We start from the raw sequence: 27786 nt of genomic DNA, 5'->3' as shown, positions 1-27786 counted from the left end.
CCCCCCAGTCTTCTAGTTCTTATCATTTGCGAACCGTGGTGGCCCCAGGTCAGCAATGCAGACTTCTGCATATGAGCCCAGGCGAGGCAGTCTTCATTGCAGCGCTTCACAAGAGGATCAAGAGCTGGTTTTGGATGTTCCTCTGGCAGGCACATGTACCTCCTGTCTTTTCTCTGACCTCGGCTCGGAGAGGACCCGGGTGTAACCAAAAATGCATTGCTACCTTGCTCTTCTGCTGGCAAAAAGCAGTGCCCCACTTGAGCCGCCTGCCCCTTGCAGCCCGCCGTCCCACTCGGGAACGCGGAGGCGGGGGCTTGCGCAGCTGCAGGAGGCTCTCGGAGCCGCGCGTGCGTGTGCGCGTGGAGGGGGCAGGGAGGGCGGCGCGCCCCGCGGAGGCCTGAGGGCGCTTTCCTACACCTTGCGTCTCTGCTGCGGTCCCTCTACCGGTGCGCAGTAGCCATTCTCACGTGTGCAAAAGCGTGGTGTGTGTGTGTGTGTGTGTGTGTGTGTAAAGGTACTGCTTGGGACCATGTGCCCCAGGCTAGACAGGCCCGACGTTCCTAGGGGGCGGAGGCCAGCTTAGTAGTGGCCGCCGTTTCTCTCCCTTCCAGCCTTTCTCCCCAAACCTATCCTCTGGCTTCCTTGGGTTCTTGGTGTCTCCAGTTCTCCCCCGCCCCCTCTACTCGCGGCCCTTGCTGGGGCAAGAGACCAACCAGTGCTTTCCCATGGAGGTGTTAGTTCATTCCTAGCCACTGAGCCCTTGACATTTAGAAGGGCTTTGGGCACACTAGTTTAGGCACACAAGCAGACCGCTAATCCTATTAAAGATATTGTGTCATTGGGGAGGGGGGTTAGCTCCCCTACCGGAGCCAGGCAGACCTTGAGCCCATTGGTCGGATGCAAAGCAGGGGGCGGGGCCCAGAGCCCAGGGAAGGGGCTCTAGGCGATTTCAGAGTCGAGAGTCAGGGCTGGAATTTCGCAGGGCAAGCCCAGCGGTTGCAGCTGCAGCGGATCCGAGGCTCTCTGCCCGTGGCGCACCCGGGCAGCCCAGGGCCGGCAGCGGCTCCGCAAAGTCGCGGAGCAAGGGAGGCCGAGCGCCCGCAAAGTGGTGGGGCTCCGGGTTGGAAGAGGCGTGCCTGCGGAGCTCGGATCCCAGCGCCCTTTCGCCTCCAGTGCAGCGTCCGGTCGGTGGTGCAGCCGCCCGGGAAAGAGCAGTCAAATTGCAGCCTCCCTAAAGAAGCCTAGTTACGCAGGCGAGCCGGCTCCCCAAGCGTGCTTATAGCAGTGCCGCAGAGCCCTCCCGGGCCAGCGGGCTAAGGCTGGAAGCGGGGCGCCATCCCAGAGGCAGTGAACCCCCGGCAGTTGGTTGCTCCGCTATTGCTCTCGGGTGCAGAGAGGGGGCGTGCGAAGCTCCAACAGCCAGCTCGCTCAGAGCCCGTGCCCGACCGGGGTGCCCCCTCCGTCCCACTCTGGGAGCAATGCCCCCCGCCCCTCGTGCCCCCCAGGAACGAGACGAGCATGGAGAAGTCGAGTAGCGAGGATTCTTCGATCCACCGGAGTCCATCTTTGGACAGCAAGGACTCGGACTTTGCCAAACCGTCCACCTCTGGCCGCCCGTTCGGCCGCGGCTTCACGGCTGGCGCCTTCTACGGCACCGCGGGTTCGCGGGGTCAGAGCCGCACGGAGGCTGGCATTAAGACTGACAAGTACAATGCGCCCAAAGGCAGCAAGTACGTGGTGTTTTACCTGGACCTGTCCTTTGTGTTCCTCCTAGAATTTAAGAAGTGCAACATGGCCAGGGGCTGTCTCTGCTGCTTGAAGTACACGATGTTCCTCTTCAATTTGATATTCTGGGTAAGTCCTTACTGTTGAGTCTTCCGTGGCTCCTTCTCCTTGCTTTCCACCCTAGGAATATCCTCTACTTCCTCCTCGCTCTACCTTATCCGCCCAAAGGTAAGTGCTTTTAAAAATTACAGGCACCCTCCCACTCCCTGCATCTTTCTGTTCCCCTTTCCCTCTTATCCATGGCTGAATGGAGGCTTCAACTTGTCAGTCTTCCAGGAGAGACATGTTCTGCTCCTAGGAAGCTGGAAAGTTTGCCACTGCTTCCTTCTCCCAAGAAAAGGCACGCTGAAGTACCTGCACCAGGGAAGCTGCATCAATGGGTGTGGGTCAGACGGGCACAACTGTGCCCCTGGGTTGGTGGGGGACCGTGAGGATGGTTTCTGAGTTTCTTCTCAGAAGGCAGGAGGCCAGTTTGTAGCATTGTGGGAGTGGGGTGGGGGTGTGGAGGTCACAGTCCCCTGCGCATTTAGGTGGCTCCCAGGAAGAGGAGGAAGCAGCCATACAGGATGAGGGGCAGGCTGCTGCTTTTGAGGGATTGTTGTGGACTGGGCAGTCAGCACTTTGCCAGGCCACTCTTTCCCAGGCTCCAGGAACCTCCAGGAAAAGGACAAAGGGAGATGATTTTTCTAGAGAAAGTGTCAATGGATGGGCTGGCTTGGGAATATCATCTGTCTCATGTGTGACGCTGGTGACTGCGTGCACAAGTACTTACGAGTTACACAGACTGGATGAAAACTTAATTCATCTCTGCTTCTTTCGTCCTCACTACTGCCTGCCTCCGTCTTTCTTCACCAGAGCTCAGACTACTCAGCACAGATGTTTGGCTCATCCCCAGGCTCCGTCCTGCCACTGGCTGGAGGCCGTCAGCTGCCAAGCATGGTCCAGGAGGAGCCTAGGGGCAGGAGAAAGACATCCTCAGCAAGGCTGCATGGCAGTGGTGTGCATCTCCTGTGGAGTGATCCACTTTTAAGAAAAACTTTGGGGGTGTATATGTGGAGGGGACCACTTTTCTGGAGAAGGGGAAGGAAGCTCTGGGCTTTGAAGGAAGAAGTGCGAGTCTCCTCTGCCTTCTGTTCTTTGTTAGAGTCTTGTGTGACCTTGAGTGACTCACGTGCCCCTTAAGATTGGGGCTTCTTCTCCAGTGCAGGGCCGTCAGGGCGGATGGTCTTCTTCACGGTCCTTACTGCCTTAGCTCTTCGATAGCCTGGGGGTCAAGGAGGCACCTGAGTGCATGGTTTCTTTTCCTCTGAGACGGGTCTGAGGTGAAGTGGGTGTTTCCATACTCTGGGATGGGATAGTGGGGGAGAGGGTGGGGAGGGGGAGGGGTGCAGTGATGATTAGGGTTACCTGTCACGTGGTTGGAGTTGTAGGAAAGCTGGGTCAGGGACTCTGACTCTCTGGTGATGAGAACCATTGGAATGTTAAGAATTACCTTGTCACTGTCTTGTGGCCAGTGCCTTATGCTCTCTCCATTCCTTTGCCAGGATCTGTATCTGCCAAGTACTTGTGTGCGTTTCCCTGGTGTCTCGCTCTACACCAGTGCTTTCATGTTTGCTGTCTGCTCCAACCTTCTCTTTCCTCTTTCATAGTTTCATTCTACCTTTTGGGTTTGCCCCACTGTACATTTATTAATTATATGAAAACTCTGTGGGCGTAGATATTTAGTGCTTTTTTGACCAGTGACTCTCACTCAGCAGCCTGGGCTCCTGGCCACTCTCATCTCGCCGCCTGCTGGCCGAAGTTGGTATAACTGCTTGTGGTGCCTTCAGAATGATTCTAGCTTGGTTTGGGGCAGGGGTCCTGTAAGATGTTTATAATCAACCAAGTGGAGTGAATCACAGTGTGGTGTTACTAGGTCAGGATCCCCAGGTCCCCCGGAGCGGTTTTATCTTTTCTGCAAGCATGGCAGCAGTTTGTTGACCAACTGCCCTTTCTAGTGTGAGGTTAGAAGTTAGAGATCTTACGACTTGCTCCTAATTAGAGCTCTCCCCTGGAAGAGAAGAGAGATGCACTATCCCACTCCCCGACGTCCTAATCCTTAGTATTTTCAGAATTCCGATGACAGACCACAAACTAGGGCGAGCTGAGTTTCAAAGACACATTTCTTAAATGCCACTACCACATGAGATGCAGAAGTCAGGTGCGGATCTTAGGAAGGATGGGGAATCTAGCAGAAGAGGAATGGTTCCCCATGCACTTGCCAGTGCTTTCTGGGAATTGGAGGGATGTGGGGATGGTGGGTCCTCCTGCTACACTCAGGTGAGGACCTTCTCCAGGCAGGTACTTCTCAGCTTGATGTAGGGTGGAGCAGGTGAAAGAGCTGAAGGAGAGGAGACAGCGTGGTAGGGAGGATGTGCAAGGTTCCTGGGAGGACTCTGATGCTCTGTTGCACAGTGAGTGGGGAGCACAGGAGGAAATGAAGACAGTGGAGGGAGGGAGGGGTCAAACTCTGAGATCAGGAGTTAGGGTATGTAGCCGTCACATTTTACTGTCGTGGTCCAGAGAGGCTTTTTCTGAGGTCTGGAGTTGAACTTGACTCTAGTCAGGACCCAGAGCCTGCTGGTAGTCCCCCAGACACAGTACCATACCTCCTACATGGATGGAGCCTCTGGCGGAGCCCTGGTTCAGTGTGGTTCTGGTAGGCTTACGCTGCAGCCCCCTTGACTGCCTGCTTCACCGCTGGGTAGAACTTTGAGCACAGTGGCATTGGTGAGGGTCTGGTGACATCACTCTGGGCTGGACTGAGTGGAGCTGTGCCGTTCCTGCTCCTCCCTCTTACTAAGAAAGGGGCAGGTGCCTCCCAGGCTGCTGGGTGCCTGCCTGCTGGTGGGGGTCCAGGTCTGTTCCTGGCATGCTGGCTTCAGGCAGGCAGTTCTAGCCTGGTAGGCAGCCCAGTGCACCAGGGGAGCTGGGGGCACCCAGGAGGGCAGCTTTTCTTGGGGCCTGACATACATGGAGACAATGAAGGGGGATCTGTGGCCATCCTCGTTTCATGGTTTCATGGTCCCTTCCACCCCCCCCCCCCCCCCCCCTGATTCTCAGGGCCACAGAGAATTCTGGCTTTTTGATGGTTAGGAATAGGAGGCCTGTAGTCTATACACTTTTCAGCCCATGTACCTCTGGATCCTCTCAGGAGTGCCTGCGAGAATGTTCCAAGCAGAGATTAAGTGAATATCCTGGAGTGCTTTTTCTAAGGGGGAGGGGATAGTGGTGGTGGGGGATGGTGGGGGTAGGGCTACAAAAGGCATCTCTTTGTGGTGCCTAAGCCACATGACTTTTTCTCTGGCCAGCAAATCCTGGTCCCAGCCCAGTTCCTCCCAACATGAATCCAGTTGAATCCAGTTCTGTCTGAGATGGAGGGAGGGGGCTGGAGCAGACGGGTACCCTAACTGCCAGTCTGGGTAAGTCGTTTCTCCTGCTTGCCAGTGGAGCTGTGCAATCACTTTAAGTCATGGCTGGCAGAGCAGGGATACCCTGGCTCCCTTGGAAGCCTATTCCTTGTGGATTGCTCCCCCCCCCGACTTTTTTTTATTATTATAAAGGCCAGTTAGTAGCAGAGGAGACAGTGTTGAGTGTGTCTGCTAGAGCAAGGGAAAGGAAGACATGGAGCTACCACAGGTTGAGTGCCAGGGGGCATTTCCTGGTTTATCTCCCTGAACATCAGGCTCCTCTTGTTTTCTGTTTTTGGGTGTAGATAGCCAGGGCAGGCCTCTCTACTGCCTTAGCCACACACGGTCCATACCAGCATGGCCACACCATAGGTGCCTTTGTGGGCTCTAGACTAAGGTCTGTGTACAGTGAATTAAGGAAACCTATAGTGCTATAGCGAGTTCCTTCTGGCTTGAGGGATTCTAGAAAGCAGTCAGGTTGGGACTTGGCCTCAGCTCATCTCTCCATGCAGGAGATGCAGGCGAAGCAGACAGCATGGGGGAGACAGTTAGGGATTTCCCATAGTGCTTGGAGTGAGGGATGGTTGGGTCCCCAGGAGGCTGCTTACAAGCAGATCTTTGGATATGAGGTGGGGTCAGGTCTGGCTGCTGAGGTCATCTTGCTGATGAAGCGCCTGGCAGATACACTGAGAGACCCTTGGAACCTGGCTGTGAAGGAATGCCAGCCCTGTGTTCATTTCCAAAGCATTAAAAATTAAACTTCCTGGTCTTAATATCTATTTTTAAATCATGTCAGAGCCAGCAATTGCTGTCAATCAGGAAAGCCCGAGGAGGAGGAGGGGGGAGAGATAGAAAAATCCCCAGTTGAAATAGTAAGAGCTCTGGAACCCACAGTCTTACCCAGCCCAGCCAGGCCTGGCCCCAGCAAACACAGCAAACACCAGCCGCCCTCTACCCCTGAGTAACATTCTGGCTGCTCTTACCTCCCGGGCTTGGCTGCCCTTGGCTGAACTTGGCAGCAGGCTTTCTATGGCTTAGTAGGGTATTGGGTCCCAGTTGGGTCCATTCACTCACGCCACAACTATTTGCTGAATGCCCGATCCATGCACAGGAGCCTCCAGTTGGTAAGGCTAAGGCAGATCAGTTGTCTTAGGCCAGGAAGTCATGGAATCAAGAGGTCATCAGTCCTGTCCTGTGTGCAGCACTTGAACCCAGAGCTGCCAAGGGTGGGGTCTGTGTAGGTGGGGTCTGCCTGCCTCCCCAGCACATTAGGGTGGGCAGCTTCAGGTCTGGACCCAGCATCCTGCCTTGCCTTGGCTTTTCCTCTCCCTGCCCCCTCATGACTATACTCTTAATTCCCATTCTCTGAAACGGTTCTCCTATCAGAAAGAAAAAGAATTTACAAAGAGCTCCAGGCTTCCCTCCTTTCTCCTTAGTTTGTAAAATACAATCAGCGAAATGTGGATTCTCTGTTTTCTTCTATTGAAAGGACAAATAGATGCCCTATGGCCTGGGAGGGTGGCATGCATTTATTGAGCACTTGGTGTAAACCATCCTGTTGAACTGCTCAGAGTTCCACGGAGTCAGGCACACATAGGAAGACAGTAGGCACTCAGGGGAGATACTTCATCAAGTACTGCTTAGTAGAGACCAACTACAGAGAAAACAAAGATAAGCAAGCTGTCCTGAGGTTTTGAGGGAGCTAGGTGACCAGGTGAGACTGGGACCCGGGCAAGGGAGAAGACGGTGACAGACTCGTCAGTGTGTTTCTTGTTTTTTTTCTGATGGTGGCCACCATGACAGGGCTTGCTGTGTCACTTGGCTGTGAGTAATCTGGCTTTGGAGCCATGCTCCGTCTTCCCTCCCTGAGCCGGCCCTCCCCTCCCCCACTGAGATGAGCCTGCTCCTTTGGTTCCAGTAGGAAGCTTTGAAGCCAGGCTAAACCCATCGGGCAGAGTTAAAGTCTTCTGAGCCAGCTTTGCCCCTGCTCACATTTGAAAGCTAATCTGCCTGCAGAAGTGGTGGGGGCTCGGTGGGGGGCACTCTTGGCAGGAACATTAAAATGGCATGCCGACTCTCGTGGGTGAGCTCTGCAGCTGGAGTTGAGATACCAGGTTGAGATCTGCCTTCTAGGCCCTGCTCTTTGTCTGGAGAGCGCTAGAGTTCAGAGGAGACCCGGAATCCTGCTTCCGAGGGTCTGCTTTCCCTTCAGCTGGCTTTGAAGGCTGTCAGGAGAGCTGGAGTGGCCCTGAGTACACAATGTGCAGTGTCTCTGCCTCAGGCTCGCTCTCTACCACTGGGTGCTTTCTGCATCGGGGTCCTGCAGGGGGTGCTGTTTTGGTGGCTTGAGGTAATGGGTGTCTGTCCCAGGAGAGGGCAGGCAGGGTTTCTGCTTTCAGGGACTTTGCATCTGCTATAGGGAATCTTTGCAAGAATGTATTCATATTGACTAGGCAGGTTCTATCCCTTCTCCTGTGCTTCCATTACCTATGGAGATGAGAGAGAGAGAGAGAGAGAGAGAGAGAGAGAGAGAGAGAGAGAGAGAGACTCTGAGACTTCTTGAGTATGGAGGCCAGAGTCTGTTACACTATATGTAATATAAGTCTGTTACACTAACTTATATTTGAGACAGGGTCTTACCACTCGACCTGAAGTATACTGTTCCGGTTGGACAGGTGGTGCAGGGAGCCCCTGGGATCTGTCTGTCTCTGCAACCCTATCTACAGCCATGGGGGTGAGACAAAACATCTGGCTTGTTACACGGGCTTTCAGCATCTGAACTTAGGACCTCGTGAGTCTGCGGCAAGCGTTTTCTGAGCTGAGCCATCCCCTATTCCTTTAAACTTTCCATGGAGTAGAGAGAATTGTTCAGTCTCCATGTTTTCAACAGTTCCCCATCAGCGATAGAGTATTTTTTTTAGCATGCAGAAGACCTTGACTTTAATGTTTAGGACCACAACAAACAAACAAACAAACAAATAAACAAATAAATAAAGTCCATCCAGCATGTGTTTGCTCCATTCGTGTCTGTGAGTGTTGCCTCTTACCCTTTCAGTCAGTGGCAGTGCCTAGCATGGCTGCCTCAGTGTGCGCCTTCCTCTTTTGTGAACAGTCCTGCATAAGTCTCCTGTAGGAGTTTCTCTGGAGTGGCCACCGCAGACCACTGTGAAGGGGGTTTAGCGTTAGGCATTTCCATACACCTCTCTTGGAGAAGTCCCCTTGCAGATAGATACCTGGCCTTTCTGCTGTGCTGGCCGCTGTGTGCTTGTGGCACTGCAGGAGAAGGAGAGCTGTTTCCAGGGCAGGTGCATCCATTGATGTTCCCAGTGGCTCTCAACTGATAAGGGGCAGGCGTGAGATGCTGTGCAGCAGTGGCCTTACCTAGCATCTCAGGTACCAAGACACAAACATCTTTTTTACATGTTAATTAGCCAGTCTTCTGTATCAGGTCTACTTTTCTATTGATTTGGGTTTCTTTGTGGGTTTTTTTTAATTATTTTATTATTTTCTTCATTTACATTTCAAATGCTATCCCAAATGTCCCCTATACCCTCCCCCCCCCCAACCCTGCTCCTCTGCCCACTCACTCCCACTTCTTGGCCCTGGCGTTCCCCTGTATGGGGCATATAAAGTTTGCAAGACCAAGGGGCCTCTCTTCCCAACGATGGCTGACTAGGCCATCTTCTGCTATATATGCAGCTAGAGACACGAGCTCTGGGGGTACTGATTAGTTCATATTGTTGTTCGACCTTTAGGGTTGCAGACCCCTTCAGTTCCTTGGGTAATTTCTCTAGCTCCTCCATTGGGGTCTCTGAGTTCTAGCCTATAGATGACTGTGGGCATCCACTTCTATATTTGCCAGGCACTGGCATAGCCTCACAAGAGATAGGTATATCAGTGTCCTTTCAGCAAGTTCTTGCTGGCATATGCAATAGTGTCTGCGTTTGGTGGCTGATTATGGGATCAACCCCCGGGTGGGGCAGTCTCTGGGTTGTCCATCCTTTCATCTTAGCTCTAAACTTTGTCTCTGCAACTTCTTTCATGGGTATTTTATTTCCTATTTTGGGGAGGAATGAAGTACCCACATGTTGGTCTTCCTTCTTCTTGCTTTTCTTGTGTTTTGGAGATTGTATCTTGGGTATTCTAGGTTTCTGGGCTAATATCCACTTATCAGTGAGTGCATATCAAGTGAGTTCTTTTGTGATTGGGTTACCTCACTNAGGATGATATCNTCCAGATACATCNATTTGCCTAAGAATTTCATAAATTCATTGTTTTTAATAGCNGNGTAGTACTNCATTGTGTAAATGTACCACAGTTTCTGTATCCATTCCTCTGTTGAGGGACATCTGGGTTCTTTCCAGCTTCTGGTTATTATAAATAGGGCATCTATGAACATAGTGGAGCATGTGTCCTTATTAGCATGTGTTGGGACATCTTCTGGGTATATACCTAGGAGAGGTATTACTGGATCTTCTGGTAGCACTATGTCCAGTTTTCTGAGGAACCACCAGACTGATTTCCAGAGTGGTTGTGCAAGCTTGCAATCCCACCAACAATGGAGGAGTGTTCCTCTTTCTCCACATCTTTGTGGGTTTTTTTGTTGTTATTTTTTAATTTCTTGTTTTGTGTACTAGTTTGTGGCAGTTGAATGTACCACCAACATTGCTTATAGCTTCCAGTTTCAAGTTTTGTTTGTTCTTCTTTTCTTTGTGGACTCTAAACAGAAACGCAGCTTTGCTGGTTTCTTTTGTTTGGACTTACTCTGTTATTTCATGGTGCCCTTACATCCTAATAATTGTGCAATGCCTGCTATAACATGGGCACTCAGGAGCTGTTGACTTAAGTAAGGAGAAACTTTTATATTCCTCAAAGTTTTTATTCATGTGTTTGAGTTCTGAACACATCTGGAATTATTATTCATGTTTGACATGGGACAGAACTCTGATATTTTTCCTCCTGTGTATTCTAGCTTCATTTATTAGATAGCTTCTCTCCACAGATACAGGACACTACCTGGATTGTCATATGTCCGTGGGTCTTTTTTTGTGTTACCACAACTCTGTAAGTCTCCATGGCAAGGAGCTCTTCTTGGCCCCTCTCTCTTCTGCATAGATGTTGGAATCAGTTTAAGTGGTTTTTACCTGAAATCAGTCAGTACCCTTTCCCACACTATTGGCATTTTAATTAGCTGGCCTTTAATTGAATGTGTTTATCAACTCAGGAGGATTCCATCTCTGTTTTTATTTGTGAATGTAAATTATGTAAATTGTACCCAAGTCTTTCAATCCATGAATAGTTCATATCCCTTTACCCGCTAAATCATCTTTAATGTCAGGGGTTGTTTGTGATATTTGACAGTCTTACCCACCATTTGTTAAGCAAAGACTTCTGAACTTTTCTCCACTCTGCCTCCACCTCAGGGTTTCTCCTCTACCTGTGCGGAGCACATTTGTAAGTCAGGACCCACAGCTATGCCCTGGCACGGTGTGGTGATGGGAGACAGTGATACCAGGACCTGGTTGTATCATGTGGGGCATTCCTTGGCCGCCTCATCTGCTCCAGCACCTGATGGGAATACCCAGGGATGTCTCATTTTGCCTCCGAGGAGATGGAGGCGTGAGGAGGGAGGATTTTCCCTGGGTCACTAGATTACGTAGTGGTAGAGATGGGATATGAACTCAGTCAGTTAAACCTTAAAGCCCACGTCTTTTCTTTGCCCTTTTCCAGGAAGTCATCCTGATGCAGCTCCCCTCCCCAGTCAGTTTCCAGGTGTGCTTTTCTTGGGTCTGTGCTGCACTGGGTAGTCCTGTAGTGACAGGCAGTTTGCACATGTGGTATGGTTGCTCTCCCCTCCTCCCAGCCACAGCTCCAGGAGGTGGGACAGAAAATACCCACATGTGGTCTTTGGGGGCTTTTTTGGTAGTCAGTTGTATGCAGTATAAGCTTCATGAGACACTTTGTGCTTCTTTATGAGAATAGTCAAGACAAAAAATACCACTTTCCTGTCTCCCCACAACATGACTTCATGTCACTGGTACCTCATTACAGCGGGATTTACTATCAGAGCTGTCCAGTTTTTGCTTTTGTATTTTTGCCTCTTACCCCTGCCCCTCTGCTAACATATACCTACTTGCCTTTTCAAGAGCTTGGGTTTGTCTTACAACTTTTTGTCTTGCTTGCTCATAGCATGTGTCCAGTGCACACATGTTAGTTCATAGCCGGACAGTGGGCTACTGTGTAGTGTTAGACAAGGGACATAGTCTGCTACGGGTCACACCTTTAAGTAGCTCTTCAGACTCATCAAAGGAGAGATTCCTCCTGGGGGTAGGACACCTCTGGCCTCAAATTGGAATAACCCTTTAGACAACAGGATGCCCACAGATAGCCCTTTTAGGTCTCGTCTTCTAGAGATTTGCCTGTGTATTCTATCCAGTCACATACAGCGTTCCCTTTGGCTTCTAGAAGGTACCACCACCTCCACTACTTCATTTCCAGAGCAGTGGACTCTGCTGGGCAGGCTGCCGGGCTGACTCTGTTGCCTTGAAGTCTGGCTTTGGGGCCTTTAGTGCAGGCCCTGAGCCTCTCACTGTGTGGTGATTGCTGAGTACATGGAGAGCCTGCTTGCTGTTCTCTGTCCCCGTGTCTGTGTCTGTGGGGAGTCAGAGTTAACTACAATGGCCAGATCCACACCTCTGGTCAGGTTAGGAGTTAAGAGCTGGTTATGAGAAACTTTCAAAAGGGGAAGTAAGATTCGACTTGCCTTTACATAGACGGGAGGCCAGGCTGAGGGCTGAGTTCTGTATCTCTCTGGGTCAGACTCTCAGACTGTATGTGAGGGGCAACAAAGACACCTCCCCCCCCCAGGTCTCCTTGATCATATGCTAGCTTGGCTCCTTGTACTCACCCAGTCTCCATGAGGCCTGTACTTAAGTGACCCTGGCTGGGTCCTCTGGCCTACCACTCATCTTCCTTGAGCCCTATAGTGTCACAGTAGATTATATATTTGCAGGCAAAGCCACAAACAATCTAAAGACAGGGGCCAGCATAGTAGGGTTCTGAGAGCTAGCACCCAAATTTCAGGCTGCTGTTTTTTTATCCCAGTATCTGTGGTGATGGGAGCTTTTTAAAATAAGGTCAGTAATCCCATTCCTGAGGGCTCCACCCTCATGGGCTAGTCACCCTCCCTTCTTACACTGTCACATTGGGGTTAAGATTTCAACCCATGAATTTTGAGGGGGAAGTAAATTCAGTTCAAAGCCTGGTCTATGTATAAATATATGTGAGCACATGCATATGTGTTATATATTTGCTTGGGTATAAAACAGTTGACACTGTCACAATCTATGTATGCATCTTTCTATAAATGTAAATCTCTCTATCTAAGTTACATGCTTCTTGCAGTTTACTCCCTGAGTGTGTGCAGCATAAACTGCCATTTTCTAAGCATCTGCTTCTATTGGTGGACTCTAGATGAGCAAAAGCTCTCAGACTGAAGCAGCGAACCCCCTCCCCAGGAAAACACCCCTGTATTGAACCCACTAAGAACAAATCTTCGCGGTGCTGTTCCTCATCCAGGGTGCAGTGCAGAGCATTTGTTTTTTCTGGCCCAGCATCTTCATTTTTGGGGATTTTGGCCCAGCACCTCATTCTCCTCTCTAGGCACCTTCCTCAGTCTGTGAAAGGGTGCAGTAGTTCACAGGTCCGGAAGGAAAGCTGGGCCATATGCCATGGTGGGCTGGACCTCGGCGGCCTTGGATACCTGAGTATCGGTACAGATGGGCCGACCCCCGGCACCGTTGGGTGGGTGTGTTCCTGTTGCTTTGTGTTTCATTGTCAGGAGTCAGCCTCCCAGGAGAGGGTGTGGTACTTGAGCAGAGTGCCTTGGTTGGACGAGACCTTCCACGCTGGGGTGGTGGTGAATTCCCCAAAGGACATTGATGGTATGGACACCAAGAAACGGGTGAGGGCAGCTGGCCAGCCAAGCAACAGATGCCAGCTGTAGCGGTTCACCTCCGAGTGCACATGGCACTGGGCTGACAGGCCCTGTCATCCCTGAGATCTGCTGTCTTCATCCTCTTTGAGAGGCCAAGAGTGGAGAGGGAGGCTGAGACTCGGGAGGGAGGGTAGTGGCTATTGGCTGTTTTACATTCTGGGCCTCCGTGACCTTCATCTGGGTGGGAAATGGTTCTAGTATTTGCTCCCACTTGTGTGTTACTCTGCTGGGATGTGCACATGGTCTGAGTCCACAGAGGAGGGTATTTTTAGGGTCCCTCAAGCTAGGACTCCCTTTGGAGGGAAATTCCTGATAAACCACTATTGTAGGTCCTGGTACCTCAGCCCCTTCTCCACAGCCGTTCCTGGTGTCCACCCTAGGTCAGCTCACTGGCAAGGCTAACTGGTGTCCTGTTCAGGGCACTGTTCTCTTACAGTCTTGCCCTGGGGCCCTTCAACATGCCTCACAGTTGAACCTCTGCAGTCCTAGTGTGTGCTTAGTTATAGAACAGTGAGTCCTGATGGGTGGTGTAGCACAGCAAAGCCTGGGGACAAGAGGGGACATGAGGCTTCAGTTTGCTGCCCTGATCTCCCGGAGCTTGTATTTCACTTGGGGGGACCCCACCCATCTTTAACTAATTAGTCTGGAAGGCGGTGTGGCCCATCAGACAAAGCTGGTGCCTATAGTCTGTTAGGTAAAGCCACCCCTCCTCCACAGATCCTCAGAAGCAGAACCTCTGTTCCCTTCTTTCTTTGTGAGGCAGCAGGGTATGGATGGCCTGAGTCTTGTCTAAGTTCCCACAGGCTGCCCTGCACACATAGGAGGTCCTCATCACTGCAAGTATTACTGCACAACCCATGTGATTCCTTGCTTGCTCCCGCTTCCAGGAGGCTTGGGAGTTACCTTTTTTTTTTTTTTTTTTTTTTGGTCAGGATTGTCTTGCTCATTTTCACATCTTGATGGCCCTTTGAATCTGGATCTCTAGAAATCATTTTTGGAAGTGAGAGCAAAGCTTCCAGAGCTGCAGTTCTTGACCAGTGTCCATGAGCTGAGATCCTTTTTGGGGTCGAATGGCTCTTTCACAGGGGACACATATCAAATATCCTGCATATCAAATATTTATATTACAATTCCTAACAGTAGCAAAATATAGTTATGAAGTAGCAACAAACTAATCTTATGGTTGGGGCTCAGCACAACATGAGGAGCTGTGTTAAAGGGCCACAGCGTTAGCAAAGTTGAGAACTGCTGTACCTAAGGCTGGTGGTGGGACAGCCGGGAAGCCTGAAGTGTGAGAGGAGCCACTGGGGACCAGGGGTGGCTTGGGGTGGGGACACATGGTCCGAGCCTAAGACTTGTGGGGTTTAGCCCTGTGCAGGCAAGGAGAGGCAGCCTTCTGGGCTTAGCGGGGAGGGAAGTCTAAAGTCAGCAGGGTGAGGCCAGATGCCCTGAGTGTCACTTCTGTCTTGCTGCTGTCACAGATACATGAATAAGGGGCCGCTCGGAGGTGAAAGCGGGAGAGAAGGGCGTGTGGCCCGCACAGTCGCTGCACTCTTGCTTGTCGTGGAGGTCAGAGGTCATGTCTGAGTACCAGCTGCTGGCCCTGGTCCCTGACAAGCTCAGGCTTTGTGTAGGAGGTCTGCTCAGCAGATGCTAAAGGGCAGGGGGGGAAGGCCCCCAGGGTCTGGAGGACCAAGCAGTGGAAAACAGGAAGAGGCACATGGGTGAGGGGACTGTGGGTGAGCAGGGACAGTGGGATTTGTGGCACTGTGGGGTAGGCAGAAAAATCAGGCCAGTGAGGAAGCCAGAGCAGGGTGAAAGTGGAGGTGGGGATGTTCTGTGTGCAAGGATGCTCAGGGTCAGGGGTTGGCTGGTTGGAGAAGTCCCTTTCAGATGAAGATGGCACTTGGGGTTGGCTCTGTTGCTGGGGGTGGACAGCATGGTGACTGTCTGGGTGCTGGACAGGGAGGCCTGTTGTCAGAGGGCTTCTCAGGGGTACGCAGTGGTGGGTCGCAAGGCTCTAGTGCCTTTGGCTTGCCATGGGAGGCTAGGTGCATCCCGGAGCCCGGCTCTGCCCACCCCATCTCCAGGGAAGCAGTTTGTGCTTGTGGCAGAAGCCCATCGGACCCAAATCAGAGCGACAGCTTGTCAAGCTGATGAGCCCGAGCTCCACAGCAGCTCTGTGATGTCCAAGCCATTTAGGACACCCTGCCTGACTGGTCCCTGCTGCCTTGAGGGAGGCCTGCGTATAGCTAGGAGGGTGGGGGAGGAAGGCAGGTAGATGCCTTAGGAGAAGAGCTAGCTACAAGGTGTTCCATTTGTTACCATTTATGGCAGGCATGAGAGACACTCCTCCCCTCCCTTCTCCTCCTCTCCCTCCCTCCCTTTCCCCCTCAGCCTACCCCCTCCCACCCCCTGAGGGGCCCGGTCTCAGCCTCCTGCTGAGAGGAGGGGGGCCTATGTGAAAAGTGCATGCTTCCCAGAAGGTTGTGGAGGGTCTGAATCAGAGCCGTGGGAGGAATATTGACAAGATTCTCAGCCTTGCCGATTCCTTCTCTCCTCTCCTAAAGGGCAACAGCTCTCAACCTGTTGGGGTGGGTGGGGCAGGGTGGGACTGGGCACCTGGCCAGCAGCAGCCTGGGAGGTTTTGGTCCCCAGCCACTAACCAGTTGTTCCCTCCCCTCTGCTAGAAGAGAAGGGACTGTCTGCAACATGCAGCCAGGTAACTTGTGGGGAGGAGCCAAGGATTGATCCAGACACCTGTTTTCTTGTCCTAAGTATGTTGCCAGCTAGCAGTCTGACCCAAGGTAAGCCGCTATCTGGGCCTCAGTTTCCTCCAGTGGAAAGGACTAGATTTGGCCACTCAGGGGTAGGGTCCTTGCCTCAGGCTCTCATGTTCTGGTCTTTTTATGCCCTTGGTTCTTATTTCACAGCAGCCTCAGCTGGGACATGGACCAGGGCGGTAGTAGGTCCTTCATCCCTCACATGTGGCAAAGCTGGAGCCCAGGGCAAGGGGACAGGCTGCCAGGCAGGTCCGTGACATGACGTGGGCACAGGATAACCCACTGCCTGGGAGTTGAGAAGATGACCCAGATTCTTGCTATGCCAGGAGCTCACAGTGCAGAACAGCTGCTCGGATGCTGGCCCGGGTCAGAGACAGGAGCTCCTAGGCTCCAGCTAGACGCATCCCCCAGGGCTCAGCAGAGAGAGTCCCTCTACCCCAGTTCCCACACCAGAGTGGGAAGGAAAGGAAGTTTGTCTGTAAGAAATGGGGACTCCACCTCACCATGGTGAGTGGGTTTTGCCCTGCCCCCATGCCTGGGAGGGCTGTCACACCAATGGAGCAGCTAATGAGGGGGCGGGCTGCTTTATTAAGCACCCTTACTAGGAGAGCCTCTCTTGTTTGACAGGGGAACTGTGGCGGCTCCCTTCCTATTGTTAGAAGCAGTAATTGCAATTGTTTTAATTCCTCCCTCTAGCCGTCATCATTAGGAAGGGTTTTCTCTTCCTTCCCGCTTTTCTCAAATCCCTAAATTATAAGTGTCTGCCTTTGTCCCTTGCACTGCCTGGCCTTCACTGGCCCTGCCTCTTTACCTGCCCATGGCTTCCTAGCCTAGCCTGCCGCCCAGCCTTGTCTTCCCTCCTCCTCTATAATGAAAGGGCTTGTGCTCTCTCAGCTGCTACTCAGTTTCCCCAACAAACAAAACCCCCACCAAACACATGGCTCAAAGCCAGGGCTGTTCCATATGTGTGTGGCACAGCATGCAGACGGAGGTCAGAAGACAGCTTGCAAGAGTTTCCCCTCCCCCCTCCCCAGTGTGGATTCTAGGGATTGGACTCAGGTCATCAGCCTTGGTAGCAAGTGACTTCACCCGCTGACCCATCTTGCCAGTTTGCAAAGGTTGCTTCTTGTCTGGCTTAATCTCTCAGTGTAAGGAGAGATCCTGTCACAACAGCTCATCGCCATTGCAGGCTGGGTCTTCCTCTGCTTCTGGGCTCTCGTGACTTTTTCATAAGGAACATGGATGTGGGGAGAGAGCCGTAAGCAGAGGTGGGATTACAGGCTTCCCCTTCATCTTTGCCTTTGCTTCCCAGTGAGGATCTGTGACTTCAGTCTCTTGTGTGTAAGATGAAACCCAAACCTTAGTCCTTGCCTGCCCAACCTGGGAGAACTGTGGGAAGTGATGTTCCTGAAGGTTCTTTGAACTCCACAAAGGACTTTGCTAATTAATGAAGGGTTGTGATGTTGTTGTCTGGCCTCCTGTGTCATGTCTGGCCTCACCTCTGAGTTTGTTCCACGGGGCATTTCTCTACCCGGCTATCAGTGAAAGCCTGTGATCGGCCGAGTTATGAGTGTGACCCCTGTTGTTACTGTGTTCAGAGCTTGGCTGCTTGTCACTCAAAGGCCGGCATTTGAGGCTGATTGATAAGAAGGTCTTCCAGTTTGTTTCCGTTGCTGTGATAAAACTGACCAGAATCATCTTGGGAAGGAAAGGGTTTATTTGGCTTACGGTTCCAGTTCACTGTCCATCATTGAGGGAAGTCAGGTCAGGAATGAAACAGAGACCATGTTACTTACTGGCTTATGATCAGCCAGCTTTCTTACACAGCCCCGCCCACCTCTCTAGGGATGGCGCCACCCACAGTGGGCTGGACCCTTCCACATCCATCATCTATTAAGACAGGCATGGTCAAAGGCAAGTCTGTTCTGGGCAATCCCTCCCTTGAAGCTCCCTTTTCCCAGGTGACTCTAGATTGTGACAGGCTGGCAATAAAAAAAACAACTGGCACAAAAGGAATCTGGTTTATTTAAGGACTGACATCTTGGGAGATGGTGGGGCTATGACCTCATTGGTCCACCTCTGTGGTCTCAGGGTACTGAGCACCAAGATGAACCAGCTGCATTCAGAGCAAGGTACCAACCAGCCAGGGTGTGTGTTTCTTTATTTTTATTTTGTTGGAACATCATAATTTACCTTGACCTCCTACAGCAGGTCTCATATTTTCTGAAAACAGATATATTACTTTTCTGCAAATTCGAGCCTCGTAGCCATTTGCATGTTTTGTGTTGGTTGATAAACAGAACTGCCAACTAAGGGAAAGCATTACAAAGGCCACCAGATGTTCCAGGTTCCGTAAATCTGAAGAGGGATTGTGTAGCAGTTAGCAACTTAATCAGGTGAGAATTCACTTTAGAATTTCAGAAGCAGAGCAAAATGGAGCCAAGTGAAAAGGGAGTTTGTCCTCCTGGTCACGCCCACCAAGGGTCAGCCACTGTTAAACTGTGTTTGTGGGAGCCATAGTGTTTGATACCTCTGGGAGTCTCTTCCTTCCCCATCACTTCCAGCTTCCCTAAAGACAGTCTTCTGTCTGAGGGAAGAGTGTGAGCCACGGAGGTGCAGATCCTCCTTGGTCTGGTTGATGAATCCAGGCATGTTCCTCCTGGCTGAGGCTTTACTAGACAGCCATGGGGGAAGCCCTGTGTGTTTCCAGGGTCTAGTCTCCATTCCTTCCTAAACAGGGAAGTGACTTCAGTCAGAGGCCAGGGCCTTTCTGCCTCAACTGCAGCCCTAGGGCTGATCATCCAACCCTGATGGCTGGTGCTTTGATTGACAGGAGCTGGAGCAAATTTGCTAGCTTAGGTTTATCTGCCCTGAGGGGGATACTGGAGCCGGGCAGATTTCTGCTTTAACCATGTGATGTGGCAGGAGGTTCTGTAAGCTGAATTTGTCAGGATTCTCCCTTGCCCTGTCACTATGAATCCCTTTTCTGTCCCTCAGAGACCATCCACCCTGGGCACTCACCAGTCAGACTGACGGTAGAAGTCTTTATGGAACCATTGCTGTCTCGAAGGGTGGGAGAGCCTTTCTTGCTTCAGTTCTCCCCCAATTAAAAAAGTGTGGGGGCTCAGCAGGTGAAAGTGCTTGCTGCCAAGGCCTGAGCACCCCACCCCAGTTGGAGCCCCAGAACCTGTGTCTAGTAGAGGAAAGGAAGCAGCCCTACAAAGCTATCTCTGCCCTCCATGGTGTATGCACACAGGTAGGTGTTCACACACTCATCATACACACACAGTCACAGTGTGATGGTTTGGATGACAGGTGCCTCACAGTCTTGGGCATTTGAATGCTTGATCCCCCAGTTGGAGAAGTGGTTTGGGTAGGCTTAGGAGGTTGTGGCCTTGCTGGAGGAAGTATGGGGAAATTAAACCATTTCCCCAATGGTTTCCGGGCTGCCGGTTCTCCTTACGGAATTTCTTTGGGATAAACAACTTTATTTGGCTCTTGGGAAACTGAGTTACAGAGAAGGAAAAGACATTTCCACTTTCCAGGTCACAACACAACAGTGTCTGCTTGTCTAAGTGGATGCTGCAGGGCGCGGCATCACTGTGGCACTCACAGACACTCACTAAGGTAGTAATTATGGACTTCTGGCTTCTAGAACCGGCCAAGAAGGTTCCTAAGTTTAGCCGCCACCCCTCCCTTCTTTCCAAGAAAGATCTAGAGGTTGGTGAGTGCTGTCAAAAGAGTTCCACACATGGGAATCTGCCCCCAGACCTTGACCTTAGTCATAGGTTCCCTTTGTGGAGGGCCAGGCCAGCTTCCTGTCCTGCATAAGCTTCGCTCTCTGAATGGCCTCTGCATTGTGGGGGGAAGGGCTGGCAGGGGAGGGGCCTGGAGTGCTGGGTGGAGACCCTCTCAGAGTAGCCTTACTGGTTTGTTATTTGCTGTGTATCCTTATCTCTTCCTACCATTCCTTAAATTCTACCATTACTGTGAGGATTAGTTATTTTCTATCGCTGTGATAAAACACAATGGCCAAGGAAACTTACAGAAGGAAGTGTTTGGGTTTGTATTTGTAGTTCTGGAGCATTAGAGTCCCTGGTGGTAGACACAGCAGCAGGGCAGCAGGAGCAGGAGCTCACAAACAGGAGGGATGGGGGTTGGGTAAAAGAAAGAAGGAAGGAGGGAGAGAGGGAGGGAGGGAGGGAGGGAGGAAAGGCAAGACAGATACACTAGACTCTAAACTCTCAAACCTCAGTGACATACTCCCTCCAGCAAGGCCACAACCTCCTAAGCCTACCCAAACCTCTTCTCCAACTGGGGGATCAAGCATTCAAATGCCCAAGACTGTGAGGCACCTGTCATCCAAACCATCACACTGTGACTGTGTGTGTATGATGAGTGTGTGAACACCTACCTGTGTGCACACGCCATGGAGGGCAGAGACAGCTTTGTAGGGCTGCTTCCTTTCCTCTACTAGACACAGGTTCTGGGGCTCCAACTGGGGTGGGGTGCTCAGGCCTTGGCAGCAAGCTTTCACCTGCTGAGCCCCCACACTTTCTGTTCTCATTTTCGTGTTCCATACTTAGTGTTCTTGTCTGGGCGCCTGGGCTTTGTATCTTTCGCACTGTAAGTCGGTCTACTTGAGGTGTTTTGTTACAGTGATGGAAAAAGGGACTGATGGGGTTCTTAATCCTTTTAAATATATATTTTTAATTATGAATGCACGTCTGCATGTGGGTTTGGGTACACGAGTGCCATGGAAGTCATGGGCATCAGATCCCCCTGGAGCTGGAGTTACAGAGTTGTGAGCTGCCCAGTGTGGGTACTGAGAACTCAGCTCGGGTCCTTTGTAAGAGCAGGGCCTCTTTGACCACTGACACATTTCTCAGGCCCTGTTTGTTTAACCCTTACGAGCCTTGACTTTCTCATCTGAAAAACTGGATGATGCCGATTGGTACTCTCTAGGCTCTCTGAGGAGAACCTAAAGTGCTTAGTGAAGAGGCTTGACTCAGTGGCGCCTGGCAGATGTGCTGGGTCCTGGGCCTTTCAGATGATCGGTGGCATGGCCAGGCTCCCTGGCATTCAGACTTAGGTGTGGGTACCTGCTTTCTGCTCTTAGCCTCCACTTCCTCAGCCGGCCTCTCCCGTGGGTTTCTCTTGGGCAGAAAAGACTAAGATGTCAGACTCCCTCACCTTCCTTCAGGCTGGGCAGTGCGACAGGAGATGGATGAGGGGTGATCTGGGAGGTCATGGCCTGTGACAAAGACACCATAATGAGAGGAAAAGAAAGGTCAAATGTGGGGTGTTGTGTGCTTTTTCCCTTGGGCCTGTTTGTTTATGACAGACTGGGCCTTTCTTGTTGAGATCTCTCAAGGATACCCATGGTGAGCCACACTTCCGGGGCCCTGGGCAAGGTGAGTAAGACTGCGAAGGCCCCCAGCTTCTCTACCTGGTCCTCTAGGGTCATCCTGTGGAATGCCTGGCTCCTGCTCTGGCCTTGTCAGAGATGGAGTAGAAGGCAAAGGCAAGACCTGGGGACAGAAAGCAGGGAGGGTAAAGTCAGGAGTGCAAGGGACAAGGCCACAGGCTGAGCTCATGGGGTGGGCACTGTGGCTGCCTCAGGTAACTGGCAGTGGTGCCTGAGCCCGCCAGGTTGGTGCCTTGGGCCCCTTGCCTTCCCGCCTGTGGTGATTAAGACATCACCAGCTGCTGTGTTCACAGCTCTGTTGCCAATAACAGATGCGTCTGGCTGGAATCTGGGTCATTAAAAAAATACCCTGATATTTCTCTTCCTCCTTTACCCTCCCTCGTCATAAGTCCAGACCGTGGCCTGGAGCTGGAGCCCCCGGAAGAGGGAGGTCAGGAGGTGGAGGGAGCCTGGTGGGCCTGTTGGCTGTCAGGGCCACTCAGTCAGCCAGATGGTTGTTCTTGCTGGATGTCTGGGTGTTGCTGCATCTGTGGCGTTGTGCGGTGAAGGCCTTAATGAAGGGGGGTGTGCCAGGCTCTTCCCTCCTTCCATGGCTTAGGGAGGCTGGACACTGTGGCACCTGCGACAGCATCCGTGAGGACGGGCAGGTGTGTAGCACATTTGGCTCCCACCACCAATGGCTGTGATAGAGCAGGGGCACAGAGCCTCCTGAGATTCTGTTTCCTCCTGTGAGCAGTGGCAATGGTGTGCAGCTTTCCTGTGGGCTGTGAGCAGTCATGTGGGAAATGGTCCAGTCTGGCACTTTACAATGGGTAGCTGTTCCATTTGTCATTGTGATGAGTTTGTCCCTGTTGGGTGTACCTTGTAAGGGATCTGTTTGCAATTGGCCACCGTGCCATCTCCACTCAGCCACCATATTCATCGTATTGTGCTGTACGTGTATGTGTTGGTTGCTTATCTGAGACCAGACACGTGGAGAGGGGATGCCTCCTAGAGAGACTGAATCAAGCCGAGCTGGCACTTTCTAATGCTGTGGTCTTTGAAGACTTTAGAGATCTGCTTGTACATTTTTCTCAGGGCCTTGGGGATAAGCAGGGGGGAGTGGAAGGACGATGGATGGGCTGATAAAGAAGGGAATGGGTAAGTATGAACACTGAAAGGGACTCAGCAGCCACCACCTGAGAAATTTGTCTGCATGGACCCTGCTCTAAGTGGGTTAGCCATGCTGTCAGCCTTCCATACCTCTTATGAACTTATTTCCCATTTTTGTACCAGTCTGAGAACAGATTCATCTATCTATCCATCACTCACCCACTTATGCACACCCATACACACTGGTCTATCCACCCAGCCATCCGTGTATCTGCTCATCCTTCTTCCATCCATCCACCCACCCACCCATGCATCTACCCATATGCCCACCTATCCATCTATCCATCCATCCATACAACCATCTGCCCATCCACCCACCCATACAACCATCTGCCCATCCATCTATCCATCCATCCATCCACCCAACCACCCATACAACCATCTGCCCATCCATCCATCCATCCATCCACCCAACCACCCATACAACCATCTGCCCATCCACCCATCCATCCATCCATCCACCCACCCACCCATCCACCCCCCCACCCATCCAGTCACCCATTCATTTGTTCACTCCAGTCATTCCTTATATACCTTCTTACATTAGAAAAGATAAACCAAGCCTACAGCAGTCCTTAGCCTGTCACAGCTGCTCTGCTTTCATACAGTCAGGATGTTTTGTGTTGAAGGTACTATTACAGATATCTGAACACTAATCAAAGCTTTCCTCTTGACGTCATAAGACTTGCTGTTCTAGGGTAATTGAACAAGAACACATTGGGAAGGTGGTGATGACTGCCTGGGATGCTCTGTTCTGGACACATTGCTCCTGAGCCAGGCGGAGTTCTGTGCTGTCTTTTCCTGAAAATTTCCCCAAATAAACATCTGTTGGACTTTGAATGTGTTCAGAGGCAGTGCTGAGCTTAGCCTTGCCAGGACACAGCAGGGAGGCACATAGCACAGCAGCCTGAGAGGACTGAGTGAGTAGCACAGCAGCCGGAGAGGGCTGAGTGGTGATTTCTACCTCCTATGCACAGGGCTCTGTCCCAACTTGGTAAGGCCTGGTGGGTCCTGTGGCATCCAGGGTGGATGGGCACAGGTCCTGGATGTCCAGAGTTGGGAGCAGCCATGGGCAGCTTGTCAGGCTGGATCCTGACAGTAGCAGAGGACTGTGGGTACTTCAGTGCATTTACCAATACAGACTCAGGCCCTGGACCTTCCCAGTGTCAGGCCAGTTGACCATCCTGGCTTCAGGGAAATGCATCTAGATCAGTGCACAGGGATCCTGGCCCTTAACCTCAGTCTGTTCCTAAACTGATAGCCTCTCTGGAGCTTGTGGCTACTGTGAGATGCTGATGGGACTGTGATGGGAAGGCAGTGGGCACCTCCCTCCCGCTGTGTCCTGGCTCTTCCCATGAGCATGCCTGAGGCAAGGCCCATCTCCAGTGGGTCCTTAGTAAGCATGAACCAGAGTCTGGGGCAGAAGCTGAGGTTCAGCAGATCTGGCCTCCCCAAGTCCTTGTTTCCCCCATGATTTGGCTTTCTCCTTAAGTCTTAACTGGTGCAAGGACCCTGGACTAGCTGATCTCTCTTCACTGCCTCAATGCAGGATTTACACTTCAGGGATGCTCAGGGTCTCAGCCACAGCTCTGGCTATGTAGATGTCCATGGTACCCAGACAGAGGGGTGGAATGTGGGCAGGTTACAAGCTGCAGGGGCCCAATGCCCTGGATGCCCTCCCTTGTCTATTAACTCTCCATTAACATTCGGCAGTCGCGTTGCTACTAACAGTTTGATTTATGTCACTGAAGGTTTTGCTTACAAATTAGAAGCTGCTATTGTGCTAAGTCGGCTTTCAAATCGATGCAGAGTAATTGCAGTACATGGGTAGCTGGGCGACATTAACATGAGGAGTGTGCTATCATCGCCATCCTTGGGACAGATATGACCAGCTACAGTGAAACTCCACTCCGGACCAAGCTAGTCTGAACAGAGCCCACCACCAGGGATGCCAGCCTCGGATGGAGACTGTCAGAGGTGCTGCTGTCAGGAGTGAGATGGGGAGCCGTCACACTGCAGCTGTGTGGTGATACAGAGCAAGGACCTCATCTGCTCTGGGGTCTGTTCTGTCCCTGGTTCCTGAGCTTTGGGTTGTCACATAGATTGTTGTATGCGGGCTTTGGTCCCATATCAGCAGCTGCAAGAGCCACCATGTAGTACTGTGGTAGCCAGCCAGCCATACCTATGTGTCTTCCCACCTTCTATGCCTTCCACCCAATTACAGTACCTAGCAAGAGGCCCGTTAACACTGGAGGGTTGATCCAGCACGGCAGTGACAGCAGCCATAGCTTGTTAGAATGAGTAGCCTAGGGGCTGATGGTCACCAGACTTCCCGATGGCTCTCAGTCCTCTCCACACGTTGGAGTCACTTGGTAGATTTCGGACAAAATGTGGATGCTGGGGCCTAGTCTTTAGATCTTCTGGTTTAATTGGGGTGCATGCGAGGTAGCCAGGGAACTTACAAGCTCCCTAGGGACTTGCTTATAGCCAGGTTTTAGCTGCCCCTGACCTGTTTGTGTTCTGGTAGCTAATGATCTCAGAAAAAAAAAAAAACAAACTCCCAAATGATAGGCAGAAAGTTCTTCCTTCTGTCTAACTGTAATCTCTAACTTATTTGCACTTTTGTTAGCTGGGAAGTGGGTAGCAAGGTCCTGGTCAGGATAGCTCGTTTTCCTTGAGACTCCCATCCGAGGACCTGTGAGGCTGAGTACTGTGCTCTGGAGCTATGCTGAGCATCATTACCAGCTGCTGACAGTAGCCTGGGGAATGTCAGAGGTGGACACAGCAGGAGCCATGGAGTGTGTCCCTGTATCTTCACATTGGAGGGAGCTTCCATCCGGAGGTCGAAGGAGATGGAGAGATTGTAGCAGGGAGGCAGAGTTAGAACCCAGGGATGAGCAGAAGCTAAGTCCGAGGAAGCTGCAGGCAGCCGCCCCCTGAAGCCGCCAGCACACTCACACAGAGAAGCATGGCCATGCTAGGATGATTGTGTGATGGGCTCGGGGAATGGCAGCTGTCAGGTCCGTTTTGACGTCAGCACCGGCCTCCGACAGATTTCCCAGTCCCGTCGCCTTCGCTTCAGTGGTTTGTTTCCTGCCTGGGCAAGCAGGTCTGCCTTCTCCACACCAGCCCACCCTAGGGCTGGGTGCTGGAGGAGCAGAGCCACTGCTGAGGCTCCGAGGTAGATGCTCATCCCTGCAGCAGTCAAAACTTCGTTGTTCATCACTTGGTTAATTCACCAGTTCCTTCGCTGCCTTTGTGCCAAGTTCCATGCTGGGTACCGAAGTACTCAGAGGGTCATCGCCCCTGTGCCAGAGAGCTTCTGTCACCCTTACGTGGTAGGCTAGAGCTGTACTGGAAAGGAACAGAGTAGGCAGAGGAGCCCCCAGGAGGATGTGCAGTCTCAAGCTGGGACCTCTATGATGCTTTTATCCAAGAGAGGGTGGAGGTGAAGGCTTAAGGCCAGGGCTGTGTTTTCTCTGCCCCCCTCGGCATCTTAGCATCTTCCAGGCCCACAGGAAGGTTGGCTGGTAAAGGGATGGCAGCCGAGAGGGTGGGAGGATTCCCCGTCATATGTGTGTGCATAGGAGGATCCTGGTCCAGCAGGATTCTGAACCTCCCTTAGTAATGAGCTCAGAGAGATCAGGGACCTGGGGAGGTGGTGGCTCTGAGTGGAGCAGTGTGTGTGTGTGTGTGTGTGTGTGTGTGTGTGTGTGTGTGTGTTCGTGTGTGCATGTGGTGGTCTGGGTGGGGGTAGTTTTCGAGTGGCTGCCAAGTGAGGCTAGTCCTGTGGGATGTTGGCCCTTGGCCGCATCCTCAAGGGAAGAGGATGAACACATCCCATGTGTGTGACTGACTCATTCCTGCTTGTTCCGGAGCTCAGAAGAAACGCCAAGCAGGCCCTCGTTGCTCTCCTCTCCTGTCCCTCCCCTCCCCTTCTCCTACTCCCTGTCCTTGGGAGCTAAGAGCTCAAAGGCAGGGACCAGCAATCGTCCCAAGGCTAAGAGACAGGAGAGATTTTTTTTTTTCTGTCTAAATAGATAAGACTGTCTGGTAAGAGTCTGTGACCAGGGCCAGTCCTTAGCTCAGGGCCACCAGGCTGAGTTCTCAGGAGAGGTGCATAGATGCCTCTCTGCTGGAAGCCGGGGCGGAGTTCTCTCCTCACCCTGCTCCAGACTGTGGTGCGCTGTACTGGGGCCTCTGTACTAGGGCAGTAAGTACCACAGTGGGCCAATCTGAGTGATTGTTTAGTACTGAAAAATTAAATGCAGGAGCTGAAGCCAACAGCAGTTTCCACTAACACAGGGAGACTCCGAGCCACAGAACAGCTTTACAAGTCATCTGCCACACACATGTTCCCGGCTGAATGTGTCCCCCAAGGCAGTGCACAGTCTGAACTGAATCCTGCTAGAATTGGGGAGCTGCCTGGGCCGCCTGAGGAGCGCTGCCTCTCGGAGCCTGGGATAGCCCATCTGGAGCCTGGACCTGTGTGATTTGTGCACGGAGGCTTCAGCAGCTCTGAAGTCCTACTCGTGAAGGGTCAGAGCCTTGTGAGCAGGTAACTGCCAGGTTAGGATGACATTTGCATAGAGTGCCCGGGGGAACAGGCGGCTAATGTCCTCAGCAGTGCTAGGGACCACAGGGACCCCCGTGTGCAGAACCAGGCTGGTGTGCGCACAGCTTTTGCCTGCCTTCACGCCTGCTCACCCTCCCTCACCCCTTGTTGCAGCCGGGCCATGACTGACCTGTGTAGGGCATGGGACCCGGGGTATTTACTTGCAGCTGGGGCCAGGTACCCTTGGAAGGTAGGGAAAAGGGGAGGAGGAGTGAAAAGATTCCCTTTGGAGCCACCAGCAACCTGGGGGTATTTCCTGGTTTAGAAAATACCTTCATCTCCAAGTCCCTTTTGATCCCTTAAGAACATGGCAAAGACGCTAATATTTATTGAGGAATTACTGTGATCCATCACATAACCTACCCTATAACACATCCTCAAGTGCTGTGGGCACAGGGATCAGTGAGCGGTGAGGCTGGGGAGTCACCTCGAGCTTCCTGACAGCCTTAGCCCTGAGCCCGGGCTCTGAACCGCTTCATTTGTGGGGTAGCCTTCTCCTGACCTTGAACTTGGGATCCTGGAGATCAGGGCGAGCACCCATAGGTGCTTCTGCGCACGTTTTGGCTTCTCGGTTAGCT

The 27786-nt window shown here is 51.9% G+C and overlaps 1 protein-coding gene across 4 annotated transcripts in view; it reads left to right on the top strand.

The window, feature by feature from the left end:
* Nucleotides 1–27786, top strand: part of Tspan9 (tetraspanin 9) — a 181802-nt gene that overhangs the window by 105684 nt on the left and 48332 nt on the right. For 3 of the 4 annotated variants that reach the window (XM_021190830.1, XM_029535449.1, XM_029535448.1), the window contains exon 3: nt 1775–1854. In XM_021190830.1, coding sequence (XP_021046489.1) covers nt 1792–1854 — 63 coding nt within the window. In that variant the 5' untranslated portion in view covers nt 1775–1791. Of the gene's footprint in view, nt 1–973; nt 1855–27786 lie in introns of those variants that run through there. The other variant, XM_021190829.2, reaches the window with a different exon arrangement.

The sequence above is a fragment of the Mus pahari genome, chromosome 2, assembly GCF_900095145.1.
Source record: "Mus pahari chromosome 2, PAHARI_EIJ_v1.1, whole genome shotgun sequence".
In the NCBI taxonomy this organism is placed as follows: Eukaryota; Metazoa; Chordata; class Mammalia; order Rodentia; family Muridae; genus Mus; species Mus pahari.
The sequence above is the reverse complement of the archived record's forward strand: the minus strand, read 5'-3'. Positions and strand labels throughout refer to the sequence as shown.